The sequence below is a fragment of the Elephas maximus genome, chromosome 4 (assembly GCF_024166365.1).
Source record: "Elephas maximus indicus isolate mEleMax1 chromosome 4, mEleMax1 primary haplotype, whole genome shotgun sequence".
NCBI lineage: Eukaryota > Metazoa > Chordata > Mammalia > Proboscidea > Elephantidae > Elephas > Elephas maximus.
Window position 1 is genome coordinate 139,768,185 of NC_064822.1, and position 23,463 is coordinate 139,791,647.

A 23,463-nucleotide genomic window follows, 5' to 3' on the forward strand; every position below is an offset into this window, starting at 1 on the left:
ATAGCAAGTGGTGAGGCCTGTGGCAAATTGAGACTGCATATTTTCCTAGGAACAATCAAAACAAACAAGAGGAAGAAAAGAGAACTATAACACCCTTCCTGACACTTCTCCCCTGAATGCATAAATAAATTCCTGGTCAGATAGGGTATCATTTTGTGAGTCCTGTTATGTCTTTTTTGTCTCCAAGATCAAGCTGAAGACCTACCATTTTTCATGAATACTTTCCCATGGCCCTTTCCCTTATGAAAATGCACCTCAAAAATTTAACTATACCAATTTTACTAAAATTTCACTAGGTGATTTGATCAGGATTAGGTTGCCATTTTCAAAAGTCTCTGTTCTAGAATATGTTTGAAGAAATGTCATTTTATTGTGCCTTGTAATGCAAAGTAGAGTTAATGCTTGTCATTTAGTAGGCCCTCAATGCATATTCATTGAATGAAACTGACTTGCTTTTATGAATAGTTAAGAGCCATTTCTAATTAACACATTTACCACTTGTAAACAAATTATATGTAGCTGAAGCGCTTTGAAACAGCTAGCTTGAGTTGAAATCCTATTTACACTATTGATTTGCTTAGAAAACTTTTTCAAAAATAATGTTAAATAAAAATTAAGTTCATTATAAATCTAATTTCTGAAATATAAATTGTGGATTAGTGAAAACTCTCCCCCAAAATCCATTGCCTTTGAGTTGGTTCCCACTCATAGGTGAATTAATGGTGATTCAAATATCTTAAAATGCTGTACTTTGCATTTATGGAACAGTCTTTTCTGTTACTTTACCTATTAGATCTAGATTTTCAGAAAGAAAAACATAGAATTATTATGCCCTTTATAAATGATTGACTGTCAAATTCTTCAGGTTGGCTAATGTATTCCTCCTTTTCTTCCCCAATCCCCTGCCTTTTTTTTTTTTTTCTTATTCCCACAATCATTTATAAAACTGTGTAGTAAGATAACTTACAGTGGAAGAATAAAAACAGACAGTCTTATCCACGCACTTAACTCATTATCTAGAGGGGTACTAGAATGCGTGTGAATATAACTTATTTGACTATATTTTATATTTCTGAGGAAACCCTGATGTTGTAGTGGTTAAGAACTATGGCTGCTAACCAAGAGGTAGGCAGTTCGAATCCACCAAGTGCTTCTTGGAAACTCTGTGGGGCAGTTCTACTCTGTCCTGTAGGGTCACTATGAGTTGGAATCGAGTGGACAGCAATGGGGTAAACCAAAAAACCCACTGCCGTCAAGTGGATTCCGACTCATAGCGACCCTATGGGACAGAGTAGAACTGCCCCGTAGAGTTTCCAAGGAGCGCCTGGCAGATTTGAACTGCCAACCTTTTGGTTAGCTGCAGCACTTAACCACTATGCCACCAACGTTTCCAGCAATGGGGTATGGGGTTATATTTCTGAAGATGTCTGTACTAAACTTAACATGAATATGTGTACATAACAGAACATAACTTTGTATTTCATTTTTAAGCCTTGAGACCTAAATTTATAAGCATATTAAGACAAATTTTTAGTATTTATAGGAAACTTCTCCATAATGAGAATAGGATTCAGTATAATATGTCTAGTCTGTAAATTGATCAATTGCATAATACATAACCTAAATTTTGCTGAGCACCCTTGTACAATGGCACGTTTTATATGCCAACAAAAGTGGAAACTCTTCAAATTTTTGTTTTGTTTTCTTTATTCAGACTTACTGATTCAACTAAATTTCATTGCTACTGTAAGGAAATAAGAGAAAAGGTTTTTTAATGTGTGATGGTAACATTCCAACAAGAGTCCATGAGAGTTGCAGTGCAATTCTATTGGAGATAGGGCCAAGGTATCTCTGTTGCATTGGTCTAGATAACTGCAGTAATACTGTGGAGACAAAATGTTTCAAATGTCAGTGGGTTAATCTAGCAGGATTGTTTCTCACTCATATCATAGTTTGATGTGGGTCAGACAGCTCTCTTTGGTGACTGTCTTTTGACAGTAGCTGAGGAATTTGGGCAGTTTTCCTTCCAGTTGCATGGATGGGAGAGAGTGCCAGGAACTGAAGTATTTAACTGTCTCCTTCTGGAGGTGACACCTCACTTCTGCTATTGGCGAGGAGTAAGAAATGCAGCTCAAACCTATAGCTGGAAATTCGATCTTCGTGTATACCCAGCAAGATAAAATGGTATAGGTAACGTACAGCGTAGTCTTCCACAACTGTGAATAGTGAAAGATAAATACTCTGTTGTATTAAGAAAAAAAAAATTTACAAAGCAGGATTTGTGCTTGCCATAAAATACTACTCACTTTCACTTTTCCCTAAATGGCTTCCTCTCTTTCCATCCTTTTTCAAATTTTATTATAAAGGAATGACTCTCCATTGAGTGCTATTTTCTCGTTGATTTCTTTCTTAAAATATACCACCAATACCTCTAGTAGAAAATTTCCACTCTTTTAGATGCTGACCAGACTTCTGATTCTCTACTTAATGTAGAGTTTTTGATATTCAACAGATAGCATTTACTCTGTAGTTTGTATTGGGCTAGTTTTCAGAGGTTGAATAGAATAGAAAGACCACTGGACTGTAAAATGGTTGTGATGATTTGAGATAAAAAGGCTGAGAATATCTTTTTTTAACCAGGAGAATGTGCTTCTATTCAGAATATCTGTAAGTTGTAATGCACTGATCAAGACTAAAGAATCATGGCAAAAGAAATCAGGAGATAATTTATAAAATTTTAGAATATTAACATTGTAAGGATTCTTAGAGATTGAATATTTCAGCCGTTTATATTGAAGATCAGGAAATTAAATTGAAACTGTATGAGCTACACATTAAAGTTTTCAAAACTTTCAATTCTGAATTTACAAAGTCCGAATTATTTCCATTATATCATCAGATCTCCTTTATTCCCTATATTTGTATTTATCATTCATTTCTTCAATAATGTTATTTAACCTCTTCTCCACCATCCAAATTTAGTTGGAGAGCATTGATTTTTTGTTCATGACTCAGCTCTACGTCAGCTGGGAATGGCTAGACTTGGCATTATACTGTGGATTGGGTTTAGGTCATCTTTATATATTTCTTTCTTCATGGACCAGTGGCTACCCAGGGTATGCTTTTCTCATGGAGGATCACAGGAGAGCAAGAGGCAAGGCCAGTTTAAAACCTCTGCTTACATCAATCCACTCATGTGTTTTTGGGCAAAACAAATCTCAGGGACAAGCTGTAAGTCAGTGGGGCACGGGGAGGGGGAAGAATATTTACTGAAAACAAAGCAGTCTATTATGCTCTCTAGAGGGCCATGATTTCTACGTTCTTTAGGATACAGGGTAATCTTCTGTAAAAAAAAAAAAAATGTACTATAATTATGTCAAGATCGAAGTTTAGTTTTCTCTTTCGTAAGAGAACATTTAGAGGTAAGTTGATGTTCCAGTGAAGGTGGAAGGTTCTTCCCCAGGGACTCAGGTTCCTTAAATCTTATTCTTTAATTCCCTAGGGTATTGTCCTTGCAATGTGGTTGAAGCAGTCTTACCAGTCCAGCATTTCATCCTAACCTATGAAAAGGGGAAAACAGAGGAAGTAACATGAGAGCAATCTCCTTTGGAAATTATATGATCTGAAGGTAGCATGTCATTTCTGCTTGCCTTCCATCAGCCACAGCATAGTCAAATGACCAAACCTTGCCCCATGGCACCTGGGAAGTGAAGTGTCTTCTTTTGAGGCCTTATGCACAGCTAACTCCTTGAAGATAAGTAGAGAATAGATGCTGCATGACGTTTAGCAGTCTCTGCTCTCAGGACAGTTTGAACTAAGTATACATATGATGGGGGAAATGAGCATGGGTAGAGAAGGTGAGACATACTCCCTTCCCCAAGGGGGAACTGTGTAGATAATACTCCTTTCAAGGCCACAAGATTAGAAGTCAATTTTTTTTTTTAACTCAATTCTTAAAAACTTTTCTTAGGCCACTAATTCTCATTATAATTATTTTTATAATTACCCAGACAAAATGATTGTCTGTTGTTGTACCAAGAAACAGCCATGTGTTTCACATCTCCCTTATGAGAGCCAATTTCTCTAAATAAGCAAGTCATGTACAGACTAAATGTAAGAACCTGATCAAATAAAAGGTTTGATTAAAATTACATAATAAGGCACTACATGCTTATACGCATGCATCATATTTTATCCACATAATCTGTGCCATACCATCTGGGTTGTGACCTGACTTATTGGAAATATTGTATGTGTTTTCCGTCTTCAGAGCTCAGAAACTCCATTTCAGAACTATTACTGAAGATTGAATTGATGTCAGCCAGGAAATCGTAACTTCCTGCCACTTGGCCTTGAATTGCTGCATTGAGTTTTCAGGCAATAAACAAATTTAGCTGAAAGATGCAAGCTTTTTTCTATTTATTGTTAGTACCTAAGAATATGAATGTTTTATACTGTTGCGTCTCCATTACACATACAGTTATTAGCTCAGAATGATAGTCAACCTTCCTTGCGTCCTTTTATCTTGAACTAATCAAGTTCAAACTTCCTGCTGAAAACCAGGGTATGTTCTTTTACATGTGGGCTGCAGAGCCAGTTTATCTGATAAAGGCAAATAACCTACCATTTCCAGTCTACAGAAATGAAGCAGAACAGCCATGTTGACAGGAACGTAATGTTTTCCCCTGCTGTTTTTATTTCTCCTGTGGATCACAAGTGGGAAAGCTGGAATTTTCCAAGCACTTAGTTGTGAAGCACAATACAAGGCAATATTTTTAATACTTTTCCTGAGTACTTGGTATACCAGAGAAAAGCTTGTTTTCTTTTTAAATATCGGTGGTGTGATTTTCTGAAAACTAACCAACAAAATTGTGTTACATTAATGTTGACTTTCTGTCTGGCAAATCACAAAACTCTCTGTGAAGCCGCAAAAATGGATACATTTGTGTGTGTGTGTGTGTGTTTGGGGGGCATTTATGGGAAAACCAATAGAACCAGGCTCTAATTTTGTGTGGCAGAATCAGGTGGAGCATAAAGATTTCCTGGGGTTAACTTGATGGAGCCTTTCTCCTTGGCTGAGAGGATGAGCAGGGAATTCAGATTGGGGAGGGGGAGGTGGGGCTGAGCCTTATTCGTCTTTTCTTCACCTTGTAGAGCAATCTCTGATACAGAAAAGGTTCTGGGGAAAAAAAATGTTATTAAAGGAATGATCCCATGGAAGTGACTGTCTTCTCATGGTGAAGGTCTTGAGCTAACATTATGATCAAGTTAGGTACTGTTCCAGCCCAGCTTGGCATGGTGTCTGAGTCTGCCAGTGGACAACCCATTGACAATTTTTCTTTCTGCTTGAATGGCGTTGTGCACTTTAGGACATTTAACATCCCCATCCCCTCCAATAAATTACAGCAGTGCTCTCCGGTTAATGGGACCCCCAAGACATTGCTAAATGTAATCTAAAGGGAGGTTTGTACAAAACCGTTTGCTCTTGTCCAATAGTTGATTATTTGGTTTATTGATTTACCTATTGTACAAATTTTACATTTTATAACTTCTAATTTTTTTTTTTTTACTTTTATTGGGAACCATTTTAGTTGTTAAGAAAAACAGAGTGAATAATAATGATTAACTTCTGTGTGCACGTCTAGCTTTGTCACATTTTAACGTTTTGCTTCAGAAAATTTTGGAAAGAAATGGAATATTACATCCTTATAAAGTCCCCTTTGTACTCTTCCCTGAGCTTATTTCCATATTCTAACCCCAGAAATAACTGCTATCCATAATTTATTGATTTTTTCCACACACATTTTTATACTTTTACTATATGTATATCTAAATGATATCTGTATTGTTTTACGTGTTTTTAAGCTTTGGTTAAAAGGTATCGTACTCTGCATGTTCTTGTGCAACTTGATTATTTGAGGCATGATTATGTTACTGTGATTTGTCAATGTGGATAAGTGGAGGTCTATTTCATTCATTTTAAATGCCATGAACCATGCCACTGTACAAACACATAATGCAATACAATTATGTAAACTTTTGATGATTGGTGTTTACAATATTTCTAACTTTTTACCAATGCACAGGGTGCCATAATGGGCATTCTGGTGTCTCTTAGTGTATGCATTGCTCCTAGGAATTGAATTACTGGCTCAGAGGGTCAGTTGACATTTAACTTTACTAGATTTTGCCAAATTATTCATGATAGTGGGTGTACTTGTTACACTCGCATCAGCAGTTTATGACATAAAATTCTAGTATTATCTAGTATTATCACATTTTAAATTTTTTAGCATTCTCTTAGGTGGGACATAGTATCTTTTTATAAATTTGTATTTACTCAATTACTGCTTGTCATATGCTTATTTGCTATCTGTGTTTCCTCTTGTATGAATTGCCTGTTCATATACTTTGTTCATTTTTCTACAAGGTTATTGTCTTAATTGTTTTTAATTGCTTTGTAAGAATTCTGTTTTGGTGGATACGTTGTTGTTGTTGTTAGGTGCTGTCAAGTTGGCTACAACTTACAACAACCTTATGGATAACAGAACAAAATGTTGCCCGGCCATGCGCCATCTTCATGATCATTGCTATGTTTGAGTTCATTGTTTTGGCTGTTGTGTCATTCCATCTCACTGAGGGTTTCCCTCATTTTTGCTGACCTTATACTTTACCAGCCATGATGTCCTTTTCTAGCAATTAGTCTTTATGATGTCCTTTTCTAGCAATTGGTCTTTCTTGATTACATCTCCAAAATAAATGAACCGAAGTTTCACCATACTCATTTCTAAGGAACACTGGTTGTAATTTTTTCCCAAAGAACATTATATTGTTTCTTTTACTAATGGAACCTCTTTTGAAATTACATTCCCTTCCTCCCTTCCTTCCTTGCTTTCTTTCTTGTATAAAGGTACATTTTTCTGGTATATTGTACATTATAACCCAGAATTATAGCCTTGCTTATTACTTCTAAACAATTGCATAAATTTTCTGTAGAGCTAATAATATTATGTGCAAATAATATCTTTCTGCTTTTCCTATCCTTACTGTAACAATGGCATGGGTACAGTGTCTGACCTCCTCTAACTTCACAAGGAGAACCAAGACTAACAGCCCAAGCAGATTCCTATGAGGGTGGGGGCCAGACATGCCTCTTCTGTCCACCACCTTTTCCTCACAGTTTTGCAATTCGAACACCAACCATTCCTCCCACAGCATTCTCTGCTTTGCTGCTGGGCTTGATAATTCATTGCAATGGCTGCACAGAACTCAGAGACAATACTCACAATTTTGGGATTTATTAGGGAAGTAGCAGTTACAACTCAGGCTTAAGAGCACTCAATATAGAGTTCTTCCATCATGATAGCCTCTTCCCAGATGTGCTTGCAGGTATCATCTCCATGGCCCTCAGTCTCTGCCCAAAGGCATTCAGCTTTCTCTCTCTGTGGGCTGGGAAGCCCACTGTGCTGTCTCCTGCTGCCCCTGTGCTGTCTCTCCTGCCACCTCTTCTCACTGTCTTCAGGGTTACAGTTTGCTCTCTCTGACTCCCACTCCAGGAGCTTCTCAGCACAGGGATCCCAGGTCTGCGCTCCTGGCTATTCTTCGTTGGTGGTGGTAGGATCCTCCTCTCTGCTCTGTAACTGGCTCTCTTTTCAGGCAAACCTGACCAATCCCCTTGGTGAGCTACCATTTCCCTATGAGACAATCCCACCCAGTCACCTGGGTGCATGTTACAAGACTATGACTAGAAAGGCCACACAAAAGTAATCAACTGCACTGCACTTACATTTCTTATTTATATTTTTGTGTTAGCATGGTGATGAGGACCTACAGTATGATGTTTTATTAAAATAGCAATAGCAGTTATCTTCATGTTGCTCCTGACTTCTGAGGGATTTATCATTTCATACATATTTAATACTTTTACTATATTTTTCTACATTTATAATAATATTTAGCAATCATTTACATGTTTTTAATCTTTACTTAATAATAGAGCCCTGGAGGCACAGTGATTAAGAGCTTGGCTGCTAACCAAAAGGTTGGCAGTTCACATCCAAAAGACACTCCTTGGAAACCCTGTGAGCAGTTCTACTCAGAATCAGCTTGATGGCAATGGGTTTTGTTTTGTTTTTTATTTAAAATAGTATCATACATTATATATTCTTTTGATAGTTTACCATTAAATGTGATATTTTCTGCTATAAGCTATTTGGCTTCCTTCCATTCCTATTCCTATATTTAAAATTTTCTTTTTTTATATTTAAACCATGAATGGGCATTGGAATTTATCAAATGCTTTTCAAAAGCATTTGGAACAGTTGTATTATTCCAGTAGTTAAAATAAAAAAATTTTACAGCTGTAGAATCCTGTATTATATATAACATCAGTGTCTTGGATCTGGGATGCATTGGTGGGAGGGTGAGTGGAATTTGTCACCCCAAGGCCCTCTTCTACTGGAGCAACTTCTTAATCCTTTCCATTTGGGTTTGGCTTCTTGCTTTCATCTTAGGAGTACTAATTTAAGCGTATAGAGATGATTTGACAACTCAGTGTCAAAGTTCAAAGTGTAAAAATGACCAGTTCACCTCTGCTTAATAGTTAAAATTCTTAAAGAAATCTCCAGTCATTTTTTAATGGTTTCTGGATCTGTGATTTGTCGCTGTGTCAACATCCTGGCCACGGGAACTGTTAGATCATTTACATTCTCTTGACGTGAAGAGAGGTCATAGGGCCTGGGAAAAATATGTGAAGTAAAGAGAACGTCTTTGTTTTCTTCATTTGTAAACATGAAGAGTCCAGAAAGCCTGAATTAGGATATGGAGTTCAGAATTATTAAAGATCTCAATGTTGAACTGAGCTTTATTTTGATCATTTAAACATTTATTGAGACATATGACCACAACCCTCCTCCTTCTATACATAGAGTTTAAATTTAAGCCTCTCAAAGGATAAGTCAGTATATCAATAAAAGAATGAATTACTGCTACTTGCAGCAACTCAGAAAAATCTAAAAGGTATAATGTTCAAAGGAAGAAGAAATAAATGAGTACATATTATATGGAATAAATATAATACAAATACATATTATACAGAATTTAAATAACAGAGAAAGAGACTTTTTACTCACAGTTTTGCAGTGCCATTTTTTTTCATAAATCAAGTGACCATATGTGTAAGAATCTGTTTCTGGGGTCTGGACTCCATGTGTTCCATTAGTTTCACCAATGAAACAACCAGTTGGTGTTGCACCATTTGGTGTGTGGCAATTAAATACCATTTTATTTACTGTTGGTTCATAATTTGTTTTAACATTTCATAAAGCAAATTATTACAAATTGTTCTTCTTTATGAGTGTTTTGAATTTTCTTGGTATTTTGTATTTCCCTATAGATTTTAGAGGCATCTTTTCAAATTATTAAAAGAAAAAAGGACTTCGGGTATATTGATCAGTAATGCACTGAACCTGTAAATCTTTTAGCATGAATTGGCATCTTTGCAATATTGAATTTTTCAGTGTGTGAATATGTCATAGCTCTCTATTAAGATCTTTATTTCGATTTCGTTTTATTGCTTTATCAAAAGTTTTGACTGTCTTGTGAGATTTGTTCCTAGGTATTTGATATTTTTAATGCTACTGTAAATGGTATATTTTTAAAGTTTCATTTTTTGATGTTTATTATTTTAAAGAAATATAAACAATTTTTATATTGGTTTTCTAAAATCACTTGTTAATTTTAGTAATTTATCTTTTAGTTATTTAATATTTTCTATAAACATCATAACATGTACAAATAAAACCAGTTTTATTCCTTCTTATCCAATACTTACACTTCTTGTCTGCCTGCTTGGCTTTTTCCCTCCTTCCCTCCTTCCTGCCCTCCTTTCTTCCTAATATTTTCTTGCCTTCCTGCATGGCTAGGTCATTAAGTAAAACAGTGAATAGAAGTCATGTTATCAGATATTTGTGTGTTGTTCCTGATCTCAAATGGAACACTTTTAACTTCACCGATAAGTCTGATGTCTCTGTAGATTTTTTATAGATATGATTTATGAGATTAACAAAGATTATAAAAGTCTCCTTTTAGTCTTCATTTGCCAAGAGTTTTTTTTTTATCAATATTTAACAAATAATATTTCTGTACCATATAGATGAACATATTTTTCTTCCTTATTTTGTTAATGTGGTGAGTTACACTGATTTTCAAATGTTAAACTAATCTTTTATTCTTGGATTGCTCCAATAATGCCTATACGGTTTTTTTGCCACAAGTTTTGCTCCTTCCTGTCTATTTTCCACATTGCAGCTAGGATGAACTTTTAATACCACAAATTCTATTACTCTGCTTGCCTTCATAAAACCTTTCAGTGGCTCTCTATTGAATTTCTTTCAGCTCCCAAATTGGCCGTGTACTCTCTTATATTCAAGGCCTTGCTCATGCTATTTCCTTTGTTGAGAACACTTACAATAATGCACAAACGAAAGGACCAGTGTGGCAGAGCAGGCGAGGGGTTGAAGGACAAGGGTTGGCAAAAGGATGGCCAGAGAGGAAACAATGTATTGGGGAGGTAAAAAAGGCAGTTCAGGAACTAATTTTTCAAACATTATTTGTCTACTTTATCATCTATTTTTATGCTTGGCCTAACATGTATTGTAAGACCTGGACCTGAATCTTAAAGGTAGCAAGTCACAACCTTTCTACTCAGTTCTGGATAGCACAGTTTATGGGCCATATATAAAGTGCAACTTCCAAAGAAAGTAACCAAGTTGTGAGGAATTGTTGAAGATACTAGGGATGGTTAACTGGCTAAGGTGATACTTCAAGAAATACCATATAAAATGGGAACTTAAAAATATGTTGTGCACATTCATGACTACAAAGGATATAAATAATTACAAATGGGCAGAAATATAGGGATGCAGACTTCATCTCCAAATTAGGAAGAACTAATGACTAAAACTGGCTCAAAGTGGAATGGGTTGCCTCCTGAGACAATAAATTTCTTCTCATGTAATGTACTGAAGCAGTGGTTGGTCACTTATATAAATGGAATTTATACATTGGGGCAGTGGTTCCAAAGCCTAGCCATAACCAGACCAATTAAATGACAGTCTCTGGTAATGGAACACAAGAATTGGTATTTTTAAGCTTTCCCACTGATTCCAGTGTGCAGACAAGATTGAGAAGCTCTGCATTGGGTTGGGGGGTGGTGGGGGTGGGCTTTCAACTCCTCAGTGGTATTTCTGCATCAGAAGTGTGTAGAAGAGATTGAAAGAATACAGATTTTCAAGCAGTGTCCTATAGGATTGGGGTAAAACCTATATGTTTAAGATGACTCCCAGGTGATTCCTTTTTTTAACCTGGGTTTGGAGACAGTTGGATTAGATGACCCCTTTTAAAGAGAAAGCCTTATGCATCTTTAATTCAGCCAGGGACTTGACTCATTTGTGGCGTCATTGTGGACAAAATATGTGATATAAGTCGGGGAGAGTATATTTAGGGCAAAAAAAAAAAGTTTTGGAGGCACAGAGATCTAATTCTGTTAATTACTAGCTACTTACTTACTGTTGTTGTTAGGTTCCATCGAGTTGGCACTGACTCATAGCGACCCTGTGTACAACAAAACACTGCCGAGTCCTGCACCATCCTCACAATAGTTGTTACATTTGAGCCCGTTATTGTAGTGACTGTGTCAGTCCATCTCGTAGAAGGTCTTCCTCTTTTTCACTGACCCTCTATTTTACCAAGCATGATGTCCTTCTCCAGCGACTGGCCTCTCCTAATAACATGTACAAAGTACATGAGATGAAGTCTTGCCATCCTCACGTATGTACTAGTCTTAAACAAATTTACATAATTTCTGAACCTCACTTTCTTTATCTTAATATGGAGCAATATAACAACCATGTTACAGATTCACTTTAAAATTTTTTTTTTTTTTTTATAATAACTTTTATTAAGCTTCAAATGAACGTTTACAAATCCAATCAGTCTGTCACATATAAGTTTACATACATCTCACTCCCTACTCCCACTTACTCTCCCCGTCTTGAGTCAGCCCTTTCAGTCTCTCCTTTCTTGACAATTTTGCCGGCTTCCCTCTCTCTCTATCCTCCCATCCCCCCTCCAGGCAAGAGTTGCCAACACAATCTCAAGTGTCCACCTGATATAATTAGCTCACTCTTCATCAGCATCTCTCTCCCACCCGCTGACCAGTCCCTTTCATTTCTGATGAGTTGTCTTCGGGGATGGTTCCTGTCCTGTGTCAGCTGAAGGTCTGGGGAGCATGGCCGCCGGGATTCCTCCAGTCTCAGTCAGACCATTAAGTTTGGTCTTGTTATGAGAATTTGGGGTCTGCATCCCACTGATCTCCTGCTCCCTCAGGGGTCCTCTGCTGAGCTCCCTGTCAGGGCAGTCATCGATTGTGGCCGGGCACCAACTAGTTCTTCTGGTCTCAGGATGATGTAGGTCTCTGGTTCATGTGGCCCTTTCTGTCTCTTGGGCTCTTAGTTGTCATGTGGGCTTGGTGTTCTTCATTTTCCTTTGCTCCAGGTGGGTTGAGACCAATTGCTGCATCTTAGATGGCTGCTTGTTAGCATTTAAGACCCCAGACGCCACATTTCGAAGTGGGATGCAGAATGATTTCATAATAGAATTATTTTGCCAATTGACTTAGAAGTCCCCGCAAACCATGTTCCCCAGACCTCCGCGCTTGCTCCGCTGACCTTTGAAGCATTCATTTTATCCCGGAAACTTCTTTGCTTTTGGTCCAGTCCAATTGAGCTGACCTTCCATGTATTGAGTGTTGTCTTTCCCTTCACCTAAAGCAGTTCTTATCTACTGATTAATCAATAAAAAACCCTCTCCCACCCTCCCTCCCTCCCCCCCTCGTAACCACAAAAGTATGTGTTCTTCTCAGGTTTACTATTTCTCAAGATCTTATAATAGTGGTCTTATACAATATTTGTCCTTTTGCCTCTGACTAATTTTGCTCAGCATAATGCCTTCCAGGTTCCTCCATGTTATGAAATGTTTCAGAGATTCGTCACTGTTCTTTATCGATGCGTAGTATTCCATTGTGTGAATATACCACAATTTATTTACCCATTCATCCGTTGATGGACACCTTGGTTGCTTCCAACTTTTTGCTATTGTAAACAGAGCTGCAATAAACATGGGTGTGCATATATCTGTTTGTATGAAGGCTCTTGTATCTCTAGGGTATATTCCTAGGAGTGGGATTTCTGGGTTGTATGGTAGTTCTATTTCTAACTGTTTAAGATAACGCCAGATAGATTTCCAAAGTGGTTGTACCATTTTACATTCCCACCAGCAGTGTATGAGAGTTCCAATCTCTCCGCAGCCTCTCCAACATTTATTATTTTGTGTTTTTTGGATTAATGCCAGCCTTGCTGGTGTGAGATGGAATCTCATCGTAGTTTTAATTTGCATTTCTCTAATGGCTAATGATCGAGAGCATTTTCTCATGTATCTGTTGGCTGCCTGAATATCTTCTTTAGTGAAATGTGTGTTCATATCCTTTGCCCACTTCTTGATTGGGTTGTTTGTCTTTTTGTGGTTGAGTTTTGACAGAATCATGTAGATTTTAGAGATCAGGCGCTGGTCGGAGATGTCATAGCTGAAAATTCTTTCCCAATCTGTAGGTGGTCTTTTTACTCTTTTGGTGAAGTCTTTAGATGAGCATAGGTGTTTGATTTTTAGGAGCTCCCAGTTATCGGGTTTCTCTTCATCATTTTTGGTAATGTTTTGTATTCTGTTTATACCTTGTATTAGGGCTCCTAGGGTTGTCCCAATTTTTTCTTCCATGATCTTTATCGTTTTAGTCTTTATGTTTAGGTCTTTGATCCACTTGGAGTTAGTTTTTGTGCATGGTGTGAGGTATGGGTCCTGTTTCATTTTTTTGCAAATGGATATCCAGTTATGCCAGCACCATTTGTTAAAAAGGCTATCTTTTCCCCAGTTAATTGACACTGGTCCTTTGTCAAATATCAGCTGCTCATACGTGGATGGATCTATGTCTGGGTTCTCAATTCTGTTCCATTGGTCTATGTGTCTGTTGTTGTACCAATACCAGGCTGTTTTGACTACTGTGGCTGTATAATAGTTTCTGAAGTCAGGTAAGGTGAGGCCTCCCACTTTCTTCTTCTTTTTCAGTAGTGCTTTGCTTATCCGGGGCTTCTTTCCGTTCCATATGAAATTGGTGATTTGTTTCTCTATCCCCTTAAAATATGACATTGGAATTTGGATCGGAAGTGCGTTAAATGTATAGATGGCTTTTGGTAGAATAGACATTTTTACTATGTTAAGTCTTCCTATCCATGAGCAAGGTATGTTTTTCCACTTAAGTATGTCCTTTTGAATTTCTTGTAGTAGAGCTTTGTAGTTTTCTTTGTATAGGTCTTTTACATCCTTGGTAAGATTTATTCCTAAGTATCTTATCTTCTTGGGGGCTATTGTGAATGGTATTGATTTGGTTATTTCCTCTTCGGTGTTCTTTTTGTTGATGTAGAGGAATCCAAGTGATTTTTGTATGTTTATTTTATAACCTGAGACTCTGCCAAACTCTTCTATTAGTTTCAGTAGTTTTCTGGAGGATTCCTTAGGGTTTTCTGTGTATATAATCATGTCATCTGCAAATAGTGATAACTTTACTTCCTCCTTGCCAATCCGGATACCTTTTATTTCTTTGTCTAGCCTGATTGCCCTGGCTAAGACTTCCAACACGATGTTGAATAAGAGCGGTGATAAAGGGCATCCTTGTCTGGTTCCCGTTCTCAAGGGAAATGCTTTCAGGTTCTCTCCATTTAGAGTGACATTGGCTGTTGGCTTTGCATAGATGCCCTTTATTATGTTGAGGAATTTTCCTTCAATTCCTATTTTGGTAAGAGTTTTTATCATGAATGGGTGTTGGACTTTGTCAAATGCCTTTTCTGCATCAATTGATAAGATCATGTGGTTTTTGTCTTTTGTTTTATTTATGTGATGGATTACATTAATGGTTTTTCTGATATTAAACCAGCCTTGCATACCTGGTATAAATCCCACTTGATCGGGGTGAATTATTTTTTTGATGTGTTGTTGGATTCTATTGGCTAGAATTTTGTTGAGGATTTTTGCATCAATGTTCATGAGGGATATAGGTCTATAATTTTCTTTTTTTGTAATGTCTTTACCTGGTTTTGGTATCAGGGAGATGGTGGCTTCATAGAATGAGTTGGGTAGTATTCCGTCATTTTCTATGCTTTGGAATACCTTTAGTAGTAGTGGTGTTAACTCTTCTCTGAAAATTTGGTAGAACTCTGCAGTGAAGCCGTCCGGGCCGGGACTTTTTTTTGTTGGGAGTTTTTTGATTACCGTTTCAATCTCTTTTTTTGTTATGGGTCTATTTAGTTGTTCTACTTCTGAATGTGTTAGTTTAGGTAGGTAGTGTTTTTCCAGGAATTCATCCATTTCTTCTAGGTTTTCAAATTTGTTAGAGTACAATTTTTCATAATAATCTGAAATGATTCTTTTAATTTCATTTGGTTCTGTTGTGATGTGGTCCTTCTCAGTTCTTATTCGGGTTATTTGTTTCCTTTCCTGTATTTCTTTAGTCAGTCTAGCCAATGGTTTATCAATTTTGTTAATTTTTTCAAAGAACCAGCTTTTGGCTTTGTTAATTCTTTCAATTGTTTTTCTGTTCTCTAATTCATTTAGTTCAGCTCTAATTTTTATTATTTGTTTTCTTCTGGTGCCTGATGGATTCTTTTGTTGCTCACTTTCTATTTGTTCAAGTTGTAGGGACAGTTCTCTGATTTTGGCTCTTTCTTCTTTTTGTATGTGTGCATTTACCGATATAAATTGGCCTCTGAGCACTGCTTTTGCTGTGTCCCAGAGGTTTTGATAGGAAGTATTTTCATTCTCGTTGCTTTCTATGAATTTCCTTATTCCCTCCTTGATGTCTTCTATAACCCAGTCTTTTTTCAGGAGGGTATTGTTCATTTTCCAAGTATTTGATTTCTTTTCCCTCGTTTTTCTGTTATTGATCTCTAGTTTTATTGCCTTGTGATCTGAGAAGATGCTTTGTAATATTTCGATGTTTTGGACTCTGCAAAGGTTTGTTTTATGTCCTAATATGTGGTCTATTCTAGAGAATGTTCCATGTGCGCTGGAAAAAAAAGTATATTTTGCAGCAGTTGGGTGGAGAGTTCTGTATAAGTCAATGAGGTCAAGTTGGTTGATTGTTGTAATTAGATCTTCCGTGTCTCTGTTGAGCTTCTTGCTGGATGTCCTGTCCTTCTCCGAAAGTGGTGTGTTGAAGTCTCCTACTATAATTGTGGAGGTATCTATCTCGCTTTTCAGTTCTGTTAAAATTTGATTTATGTATCTTGCAGCCCTGTCATTGGGTGCGTAAATATTTAATATGGTTATGTCTTCCTGATCAATTGTCCCTTTTATCATTATATAGTGTCCTTCTTTATCCTTTGTGGTGGATTTAAGTCTAAAGTCTATTTTGTCAGAAATTAATATTGCTACTCCTCTTCTTTTTTGCTTATTGTTTGCTTGATATACTTTTTTCCATCCTTTGAGTTTTAGTTTATTTGAGTCTCTAAGTCTAAGGTGTGTCTCTTGTAGGCAGCATATAGATGGATCGTGTTTCTTTATCCAGTCTGTGACTCTCTGTCTCTTTATTGGTGCATTTAGTCCATTTACATTCAGGGTAATTATAGATAAATAAGTTTTTAGTGCTGTCATTTTGATGCCTTTTTATGTGTGTTGTTGACAATTTCATTTTTCCACATACTTTTTTGTGCTGAGGCGTTTTTCTTAGTAAATTGTGAGATCCTCATTTTCATAGTGTTTGACTTTATGTTAGTTGAGTCGTTACGTTTTTCTTGGTTTTTGTCTTGAGTTATAGAGTTGTTATACCTTTTTGTGGTTACCTCATTATATACCCCTATTTTTCTAAGTAAAAACCTAACTTGTATTGTTCTATATCGCCTTGTATCACTCTCCATATGGCAGTTCAATGCCTCCTGTATTTAGTCCCTCTTTTTGATTATTGTGATCTTTTACCTATTGACTTCCATGATTCCCTGTTATGTGTTTTTTTTTTTTTTAATTAATCTTAATTTGTTTGTTTTTGTGATTTCCCTATTTGAGTTGATATCAGGACGTTCTGTTTTGTGACCTTGTGTTGTGCTGATATCTGATATTATTGGTTCTCTGACCAAACAATATCCTTTAGTATTTCTTGTAGCTTTGGTTTGGTTTTTGCAAATTCTCTAAACTTGTGTTTGTCTGTAAATATCTTAATTTCGCCTTCATATTTCAGAGAGAGTTTTGCTGGATATATGATCCTTGGCTGGCAGTTTTTCTCCTTCAGTGTTCTGTATATGTCGTCCCATTCCCTTCTTGCCTGCATGGTTTCTGCTGAGTAGTCAGAACATATTCTTATTGATTCTCCCTTGAAGGAAACCTTTCTTTTCTCCCTGGCTGCTTTTAAAATTTTCTGTTTATCTTTGGTTTTGGTGAGTTTGATGATAATATGTCTTGGTGTTTTTCTTTTTGGATCAATCTTAAATGGGGTTCGATGAGCATCTTGGATAGATATCCTTTCGTCTTTCATGATGTCAGGGAAGTTTTCTGTCAGAAGTTCTTCAACTATTTTCTCTGTGTTTTCTGTCCCTCCTCCCTGTTCTGGGACTCCAATCACCCGCAGGTTATCCTTCTTGATAGAGTCCCACATAATTCTTAGGGTTTCTTCATTTTTTTTAATTCTTTTATCTGATTTTTTTTCAGCTATGTTGGTGTTAATTCCCTGGTCCTCCAGATGTCCCAGTCTGCATTCTAATTGCTCGAGTCTGCTCCTCTGACTTCCTATTACGTTGTCTAATTCTGTTATTTTATTGTTAATCTTTTGGATTTCTACATGTTGTCTCTCTATGGATTCTTGCAACTTATTAATTTTTCCAGTATGTTCTTGAATAATCTTTTTGAGTTCTTCAACAGTTTTATCAGTGTGTTCCTTGGCTTTTTCTGCAGATATCCTAATTTCATTTGTGATATCATTAAGCATTCTGTAAATTAGTTTTTTATATTCTGTATCTGATAATTCCAAAATTGTATCTTCATTTGGGAAAGATTTTGATTCTTTTGTTTGGGGGGTTGGAGAAGCTGTCCCGGTCTGCTTCTTTAAGTGGTTTGATATGGATTGTTGTCTCCGAGCCATCACTGGGAAACTAGTTTTTCCAGAAAATCCGCTAAAAAAAAAACTGCAGTCAGATCCCTATCAGAGTTCTCCCTTTGGCTCAGGCTATTCAGATGTTAATGAAGCCGCCTGGGAAGGGTGGGGGAGGGAACAGAGAGATAGGAGAGTAGCACCTCAGAATATAGCCAGAGTTGCTTGTCTTGCTTGGAATGACTGTTATATCTGAGATTCCCGCGGGCGCGTCGCCTATGTGTGCTGGCTGTGTGGAGATTGCCCCCGGGGGGTCTGGCCCGCTGGAGTCACGGTCAGATCCTCCGCTTCCAGCCCCACGCCCAGCGTCAAGGCTCCCCTACTGGGACGGTGCACTCTCAACTCCAAAATCAGTCGCTGCCTCCCGGGGACTTCTCGTCTCTCCAGCCGCGTGGCCGTGCCGCCCCCGTGAACTAGGTGGGCCCCCTCCCGGGGTTAGTTCAGATGGGTGGAGTAGCTCCCTGTGCTTGTGCCGCGACCGAGTGTCCTGGCTGGAACGCTGTTCTCCCCACTCCAATACCAGTCGCTGCCTCCCGGGGACTTCTCCTACCGGCTGCGTCCCACGCCGCCCGCGCGACCCGGCTGGTCCCCTTCCCGGGGTTAGTTCAGGGGGTGGAGCAACTCTCCGTGTTTATGGCGTACCTGCGTGCAGTCCTAATCCCTGCGGGACGGTTCCCCGGCTCGGATGCTGCTCTTTCTGCTCCAAGATCAGTCACTGCCTCCCGGGGACTTCTCCTACCGGCTGCGTCCCACGCCGCCCGTGGAACCAGCTGGTCCCCCTCCCGGGGTTAGTTCAAGGGGGTGGAGCAGGTCTCTGTGCTTGTGCCGTACCTGACTGGTACGCTGGCTCCAGGCTCTGGAAACAATCGCTGCTTCCCCGTATTAGTTCGTTCTCCGTCTCTAAATCTGTGTTTGTTGTTCAGGGTTCGTAGATTGTTATGTATGTGATCGATTCACTTGTTTTTCCGTGTCTTTGTTGTAAGAGGGATCCGAGGTAGCGTCTGCCTAGTCCGCCATCTTGGCTCCGCCCTCCTCACTTTAAAATTTAAATAAAATTATTTATGAAAAGCATCAAGGTGTCTAGCAGGATATCTGGTCGTATTGGGCTCTTTAAAATTCTGTGTATCTATAGGTGGCTGAAATTGATGAGTGAAACAGTGGCACATATATACATGTTTAATGAGTATATGGGTATTCCCCATTGCTTTTTAACTTACTTTAATGTGTTGTGGATGCCTGTTTTTCATACTCTGGTTTACATAAGAAGCCTTTGTGGCACAGTTGTTAAAGCACTTGGCTGCTAACTGAAAGGCATGTGGTATGAACCTGTCAGCTCCTCCTAGAGAGAAAGATATGGCAGCCTGCTTCTGTCAAGATTTACAGCCTTGGAAACCCTATGGGGCAGTTCTACTCTGTACTGTAGGGTCACTGTGAGTGAGAATTGACTTACTGGCATTGGATTGGGTTGATCTGGGTGTATAATTGATATTTTAAATGCCATTGGGGTAAAAAATGATGTTTTATTTTTAAGTAAAATATATTACTGATTTTTTCCTAAAGACAAAACTTCAAATAAGAATTTATTTTCATTAATTTTACTATAAATGATGGTAGGGAGGAGTTAACTGTGTTCTTATTTTTGTTTTAATTGTAGGTTTACAGAAACTCCGTAATTTTTATTAAAATGGAAAACTGTGAAGAAAGAAAAAGATAGCAGTTGGAATTAAAATTCCTGGATAAACATTTCTCTTTTTGAGAAGTCAGCGTTTAAGAACGATATGCTTATTTGGAAGGTCCCGGGAGTAAATTACAAAATTTATTTTTTCCATTCAATCAATGGATTTTTCATTCATTCCTTGGAGTCGATGAAGTTCAGAGACGGTGTGTGATGGGAAATGTGGCATGCCGGTGTTTTCCTAGCGATTGCATCTTGGATTAGTTTGCTGCTTTTTTGAAGAGATTCCATTTTGAAGAACTGAATGTGATGGATTTATCTTCAGAAATGAACAGACATGGGAAGAATATAGTGAGTCACAAGCTAGAAGATCAGAAGAAGGTAATAGAAATAAATTTCCTTTTGCTTGTTCCTTTTTGTTTATGCTTAGGAAGAATTTCGTAAATTAAAAATGAATTGGTCTTTATGACATAAAATATCACTGTTTTGTGGGAAAAAACCTGCCGTATAGCTAAGTGTTGCTGTGGGTTTGGGTTTCATTACTAGTTGGTAACTTTGTTTCTGTTGTCTTTTGAATTTGCCCATCCAATGGAATGATCAGTGATTCCACTGTTTTCTGTTACTGTTGGCTTTGTGCTAGTGACCTGCTGGCTTGACCTCAGGTGAGCAGTTCTCTGTGATCCAGGATGATGCTGAGTCATAGGTCATCTCTGGTATAATGGAGCAAGTTGGAGCTCTCTGAAAAAAGAGCACCTGCCTTGCTGCCATTAGAAGGGTTAGGTAGCCAATTTCATATCATTGGGGCATAACATAGACCTTATCACTTTTACAGCTGGCTTGGAAAGAGAGCTTGGAGCAACGATAAGCTTTGGTTTCACTCTTCGTGTGTGATTTTGAAGGAACTAATTGACAATACCAAGAAAGAACTGTGTTAACATTAAAAGAACAGAATAAAAGAAAAAAACAGATTTAGAGAGTATCTGAGTAAGACGGGAATTGAATACTGAGGGTTGCCCTTAAACTTCATTTTTTACCTTCTTAGAAACTCGTACCTGCTAAACTGCTGTGCTGTAGTGAGAACCATCTAGAGAGCACTTATCAGAAGGGTCAGAGATAGTGCCCAGGAGAGAAAGCCCCACTCATAATGAAATATATTATCTTTTACGGTGCTTTTATTGACTCTGTTAGTACAGAGAGGTGTGTGGGGACCTAGTGGCTAAGGCACAAAAGCAAGGAATAATGAGATAATGGAAAGGAGATTTTTAGTTAGACCTGGACCTAAGGGGCTCGATTAAGGTTTGTTTTTCTATCTATCTTAAAAATTGCTAGTCACTTTGTGTGCCCCATAATACAACTAGCTCTTTCATGGTTTTGAAAACGCTTAGAAGAAACTATACAGAGTCGATAGCTTATTATTTTTGTTCTGCCACTATGATCAATGTCACTTGAGTGGGGGCTACAGTAATCCCTGTGCCACAAATTGAGGCAGAAAATCTCAGAAAATACAAAGTACCATAATATCCAAGGTGCCTGGTATCAATTTTCACTTCAATGTGGATATAAATTTCTGCACAAGTAAGTGTGTTACCCAGAATGATGTTGGTGTTACAAATGTCTAGTTATTTTTTTCCCCTGCTGGCACAAAGGGTGTTAATTCAGGAGAGATGGCAGGATAAGTTTCAATGTAATACAGGCTCTGGAATTTTTTAATTACTAAGAAGCTGTTACTCATTTTCCTGCATCTACATTTTAAAAATGTCATTAAATGTAATGGTAATTTGCCTATTTTTTTTATTGGTTGGGTGAAGAGGGAGGTGAGTAATAGGTTAGCAGTTGGTATTACAGAGTTGTAGTGAGCCCTGGTGACACAGTGGTTGTCTTTGGCTGCTAACCAAAAGGTCAACAGTTCGAGTCCACCAGCTGCTGCTTGGAAGCCCTGTGGGGCAGGTCTACTCTGTTCTATAGGGTCACTATGAGTTGGAATTGACTTGATGGCAATGGGTTTGGTTTTTTGTTTTAATCTTGATTAGGAGCCCTGGTGGTGCAGTGGTTAAGCGCTCGGCTGCTAATTGAAAGGTTGGCAGTTGAAACCTACCAGCTACTCTGAGGGAGAAAGATGTGGCAGTCTGTTGCTGTAAAGATTTACAGCCTCAGAAACCCTACAGGGCAGTTCTACTCTGTCCTGTTGGGTTACTATGAGTGGAAATCGCCTGGATGACAACCAGTTTTGGGTTTTTTTTTTTTTTTAATGTGGGCTGGAGGGTCTGCTGCTCTGACAGGAAATAAAAGTACCTCTGTAGGTACAATCGTTCCATTTTCTGAATAAGTGATATTTTCTTCAAACACAAAAGGGATTGCAATCTGAAGAGTGGAATGATTTCTAAAAGTCATTCTGCAATTTCCTTGTGTGAGACTTTAAGTAGTGGTCTGTAATGATTCTTAGTTTCCAGGACCAATTCGCCAAGGACTGGTCAGATCATAGGAATGTACTAATAATAATAGAGTTTAGACAAAACCATGGAGAGCCATAATTCTGGGGGTAAATGGAAAAGAATGGCTTGGTGGTATGGGACCAGAGGATCTCCATCTCACTATAGCCTCACATTCTGTTTGGTGGAGAGACGGGGGAGGAGTGAACACGTTTAATGAGCGGTATCAAAGAGGAAAATGGAGTGTTCTAATGGGCCAACTGGGGTGACTATTCCCAGAGAAGCATTAATATGTAAGGGCTGAAAGCGAATCAGAAACTTACATATATATTCTTAAGATTTGAATTTGCTGAATGTTAGCAGGAACACCTAGTTTCAATGCCACTTTTGCGAGTTTGTAATTAAGGAGAACAATGAAATATAGCATCATAAAATCTTTGTAGACCAAGCTCTGGGCACAGCCCTACCAACACACAATTGCCAGTACAGATGATAAGATCATCCATGTAATTACCTCAAGTGCTTGTAGTCCTTCATAATGAATTAATTTAACAGGCACAGTGTTCCATATCAGTGAAATAGACTGCATTTATCCTAACTCATGACTTAATGCAGAGGTGAAGCTTTTTTTTTTTTGGTTTTACTGAAAATGCATGCTTTTCACAGTGTTTAGACATTCAAAGCAAGATGCATCAAACTGGATTGAATGTAGGCACCTATTTTTTCAACCACTCTACAACTGATCTCTTGTTCAGTCTACAAATAATTCACTAGGTTTTGTTGTTAATTTAAAATATGCGTATATATAGTTATTATGCTGTTTTTTACTTTTATGTAGAAACTGTTAGAACACTGAGCATATGAGTTTGTATCAGTTCTAGTGACATGAATAAGTGAATGTTAGGGGACAGGTCATTTATGGAACAGTTTCACTATAGCCCAGGCATGTGCTTGGTCCCTTCCAGTTTATTAAGAAAATATTTCTTCCGACAAAGATGGAAGCTACTGCCACTTCCAAAGAGTTTTGGTCCTACAGAAATAATTATCAGTTCCTCAAGAATATACATGCTAATAATTGAAATTAAAGAGTTCAAAAGTGTGTGTGACTTTTTGGG

The 23,463-nt window shown here is 37.9% G+C and overlaps 1 protein-coding gene across 1 annotated transcript in view; it reads left to right on the forward strand.

Annotated features, from left to right (window-relative positions):
- Window positions 1-23,463, forward strand: part of NAV3 (neuron navigator 3) — a 937,562-nt gene that overhangs the window by 252,151 nt on the left and 661,948 nt on the right. Inside the window, exon 2 of the mRNA XM_049883940.1 lies at window positions 19,899-20,300. Coding sequence (XP_049739897.1) covers window positions 20,229-20,300 — 72 coding nt within the window. The 5' untranslated portion in view covers window positions 19,899-20,228. The remainder of the gene's footprint in view (window positions 1-19,898; window positions 20,301-23,463) is intronic.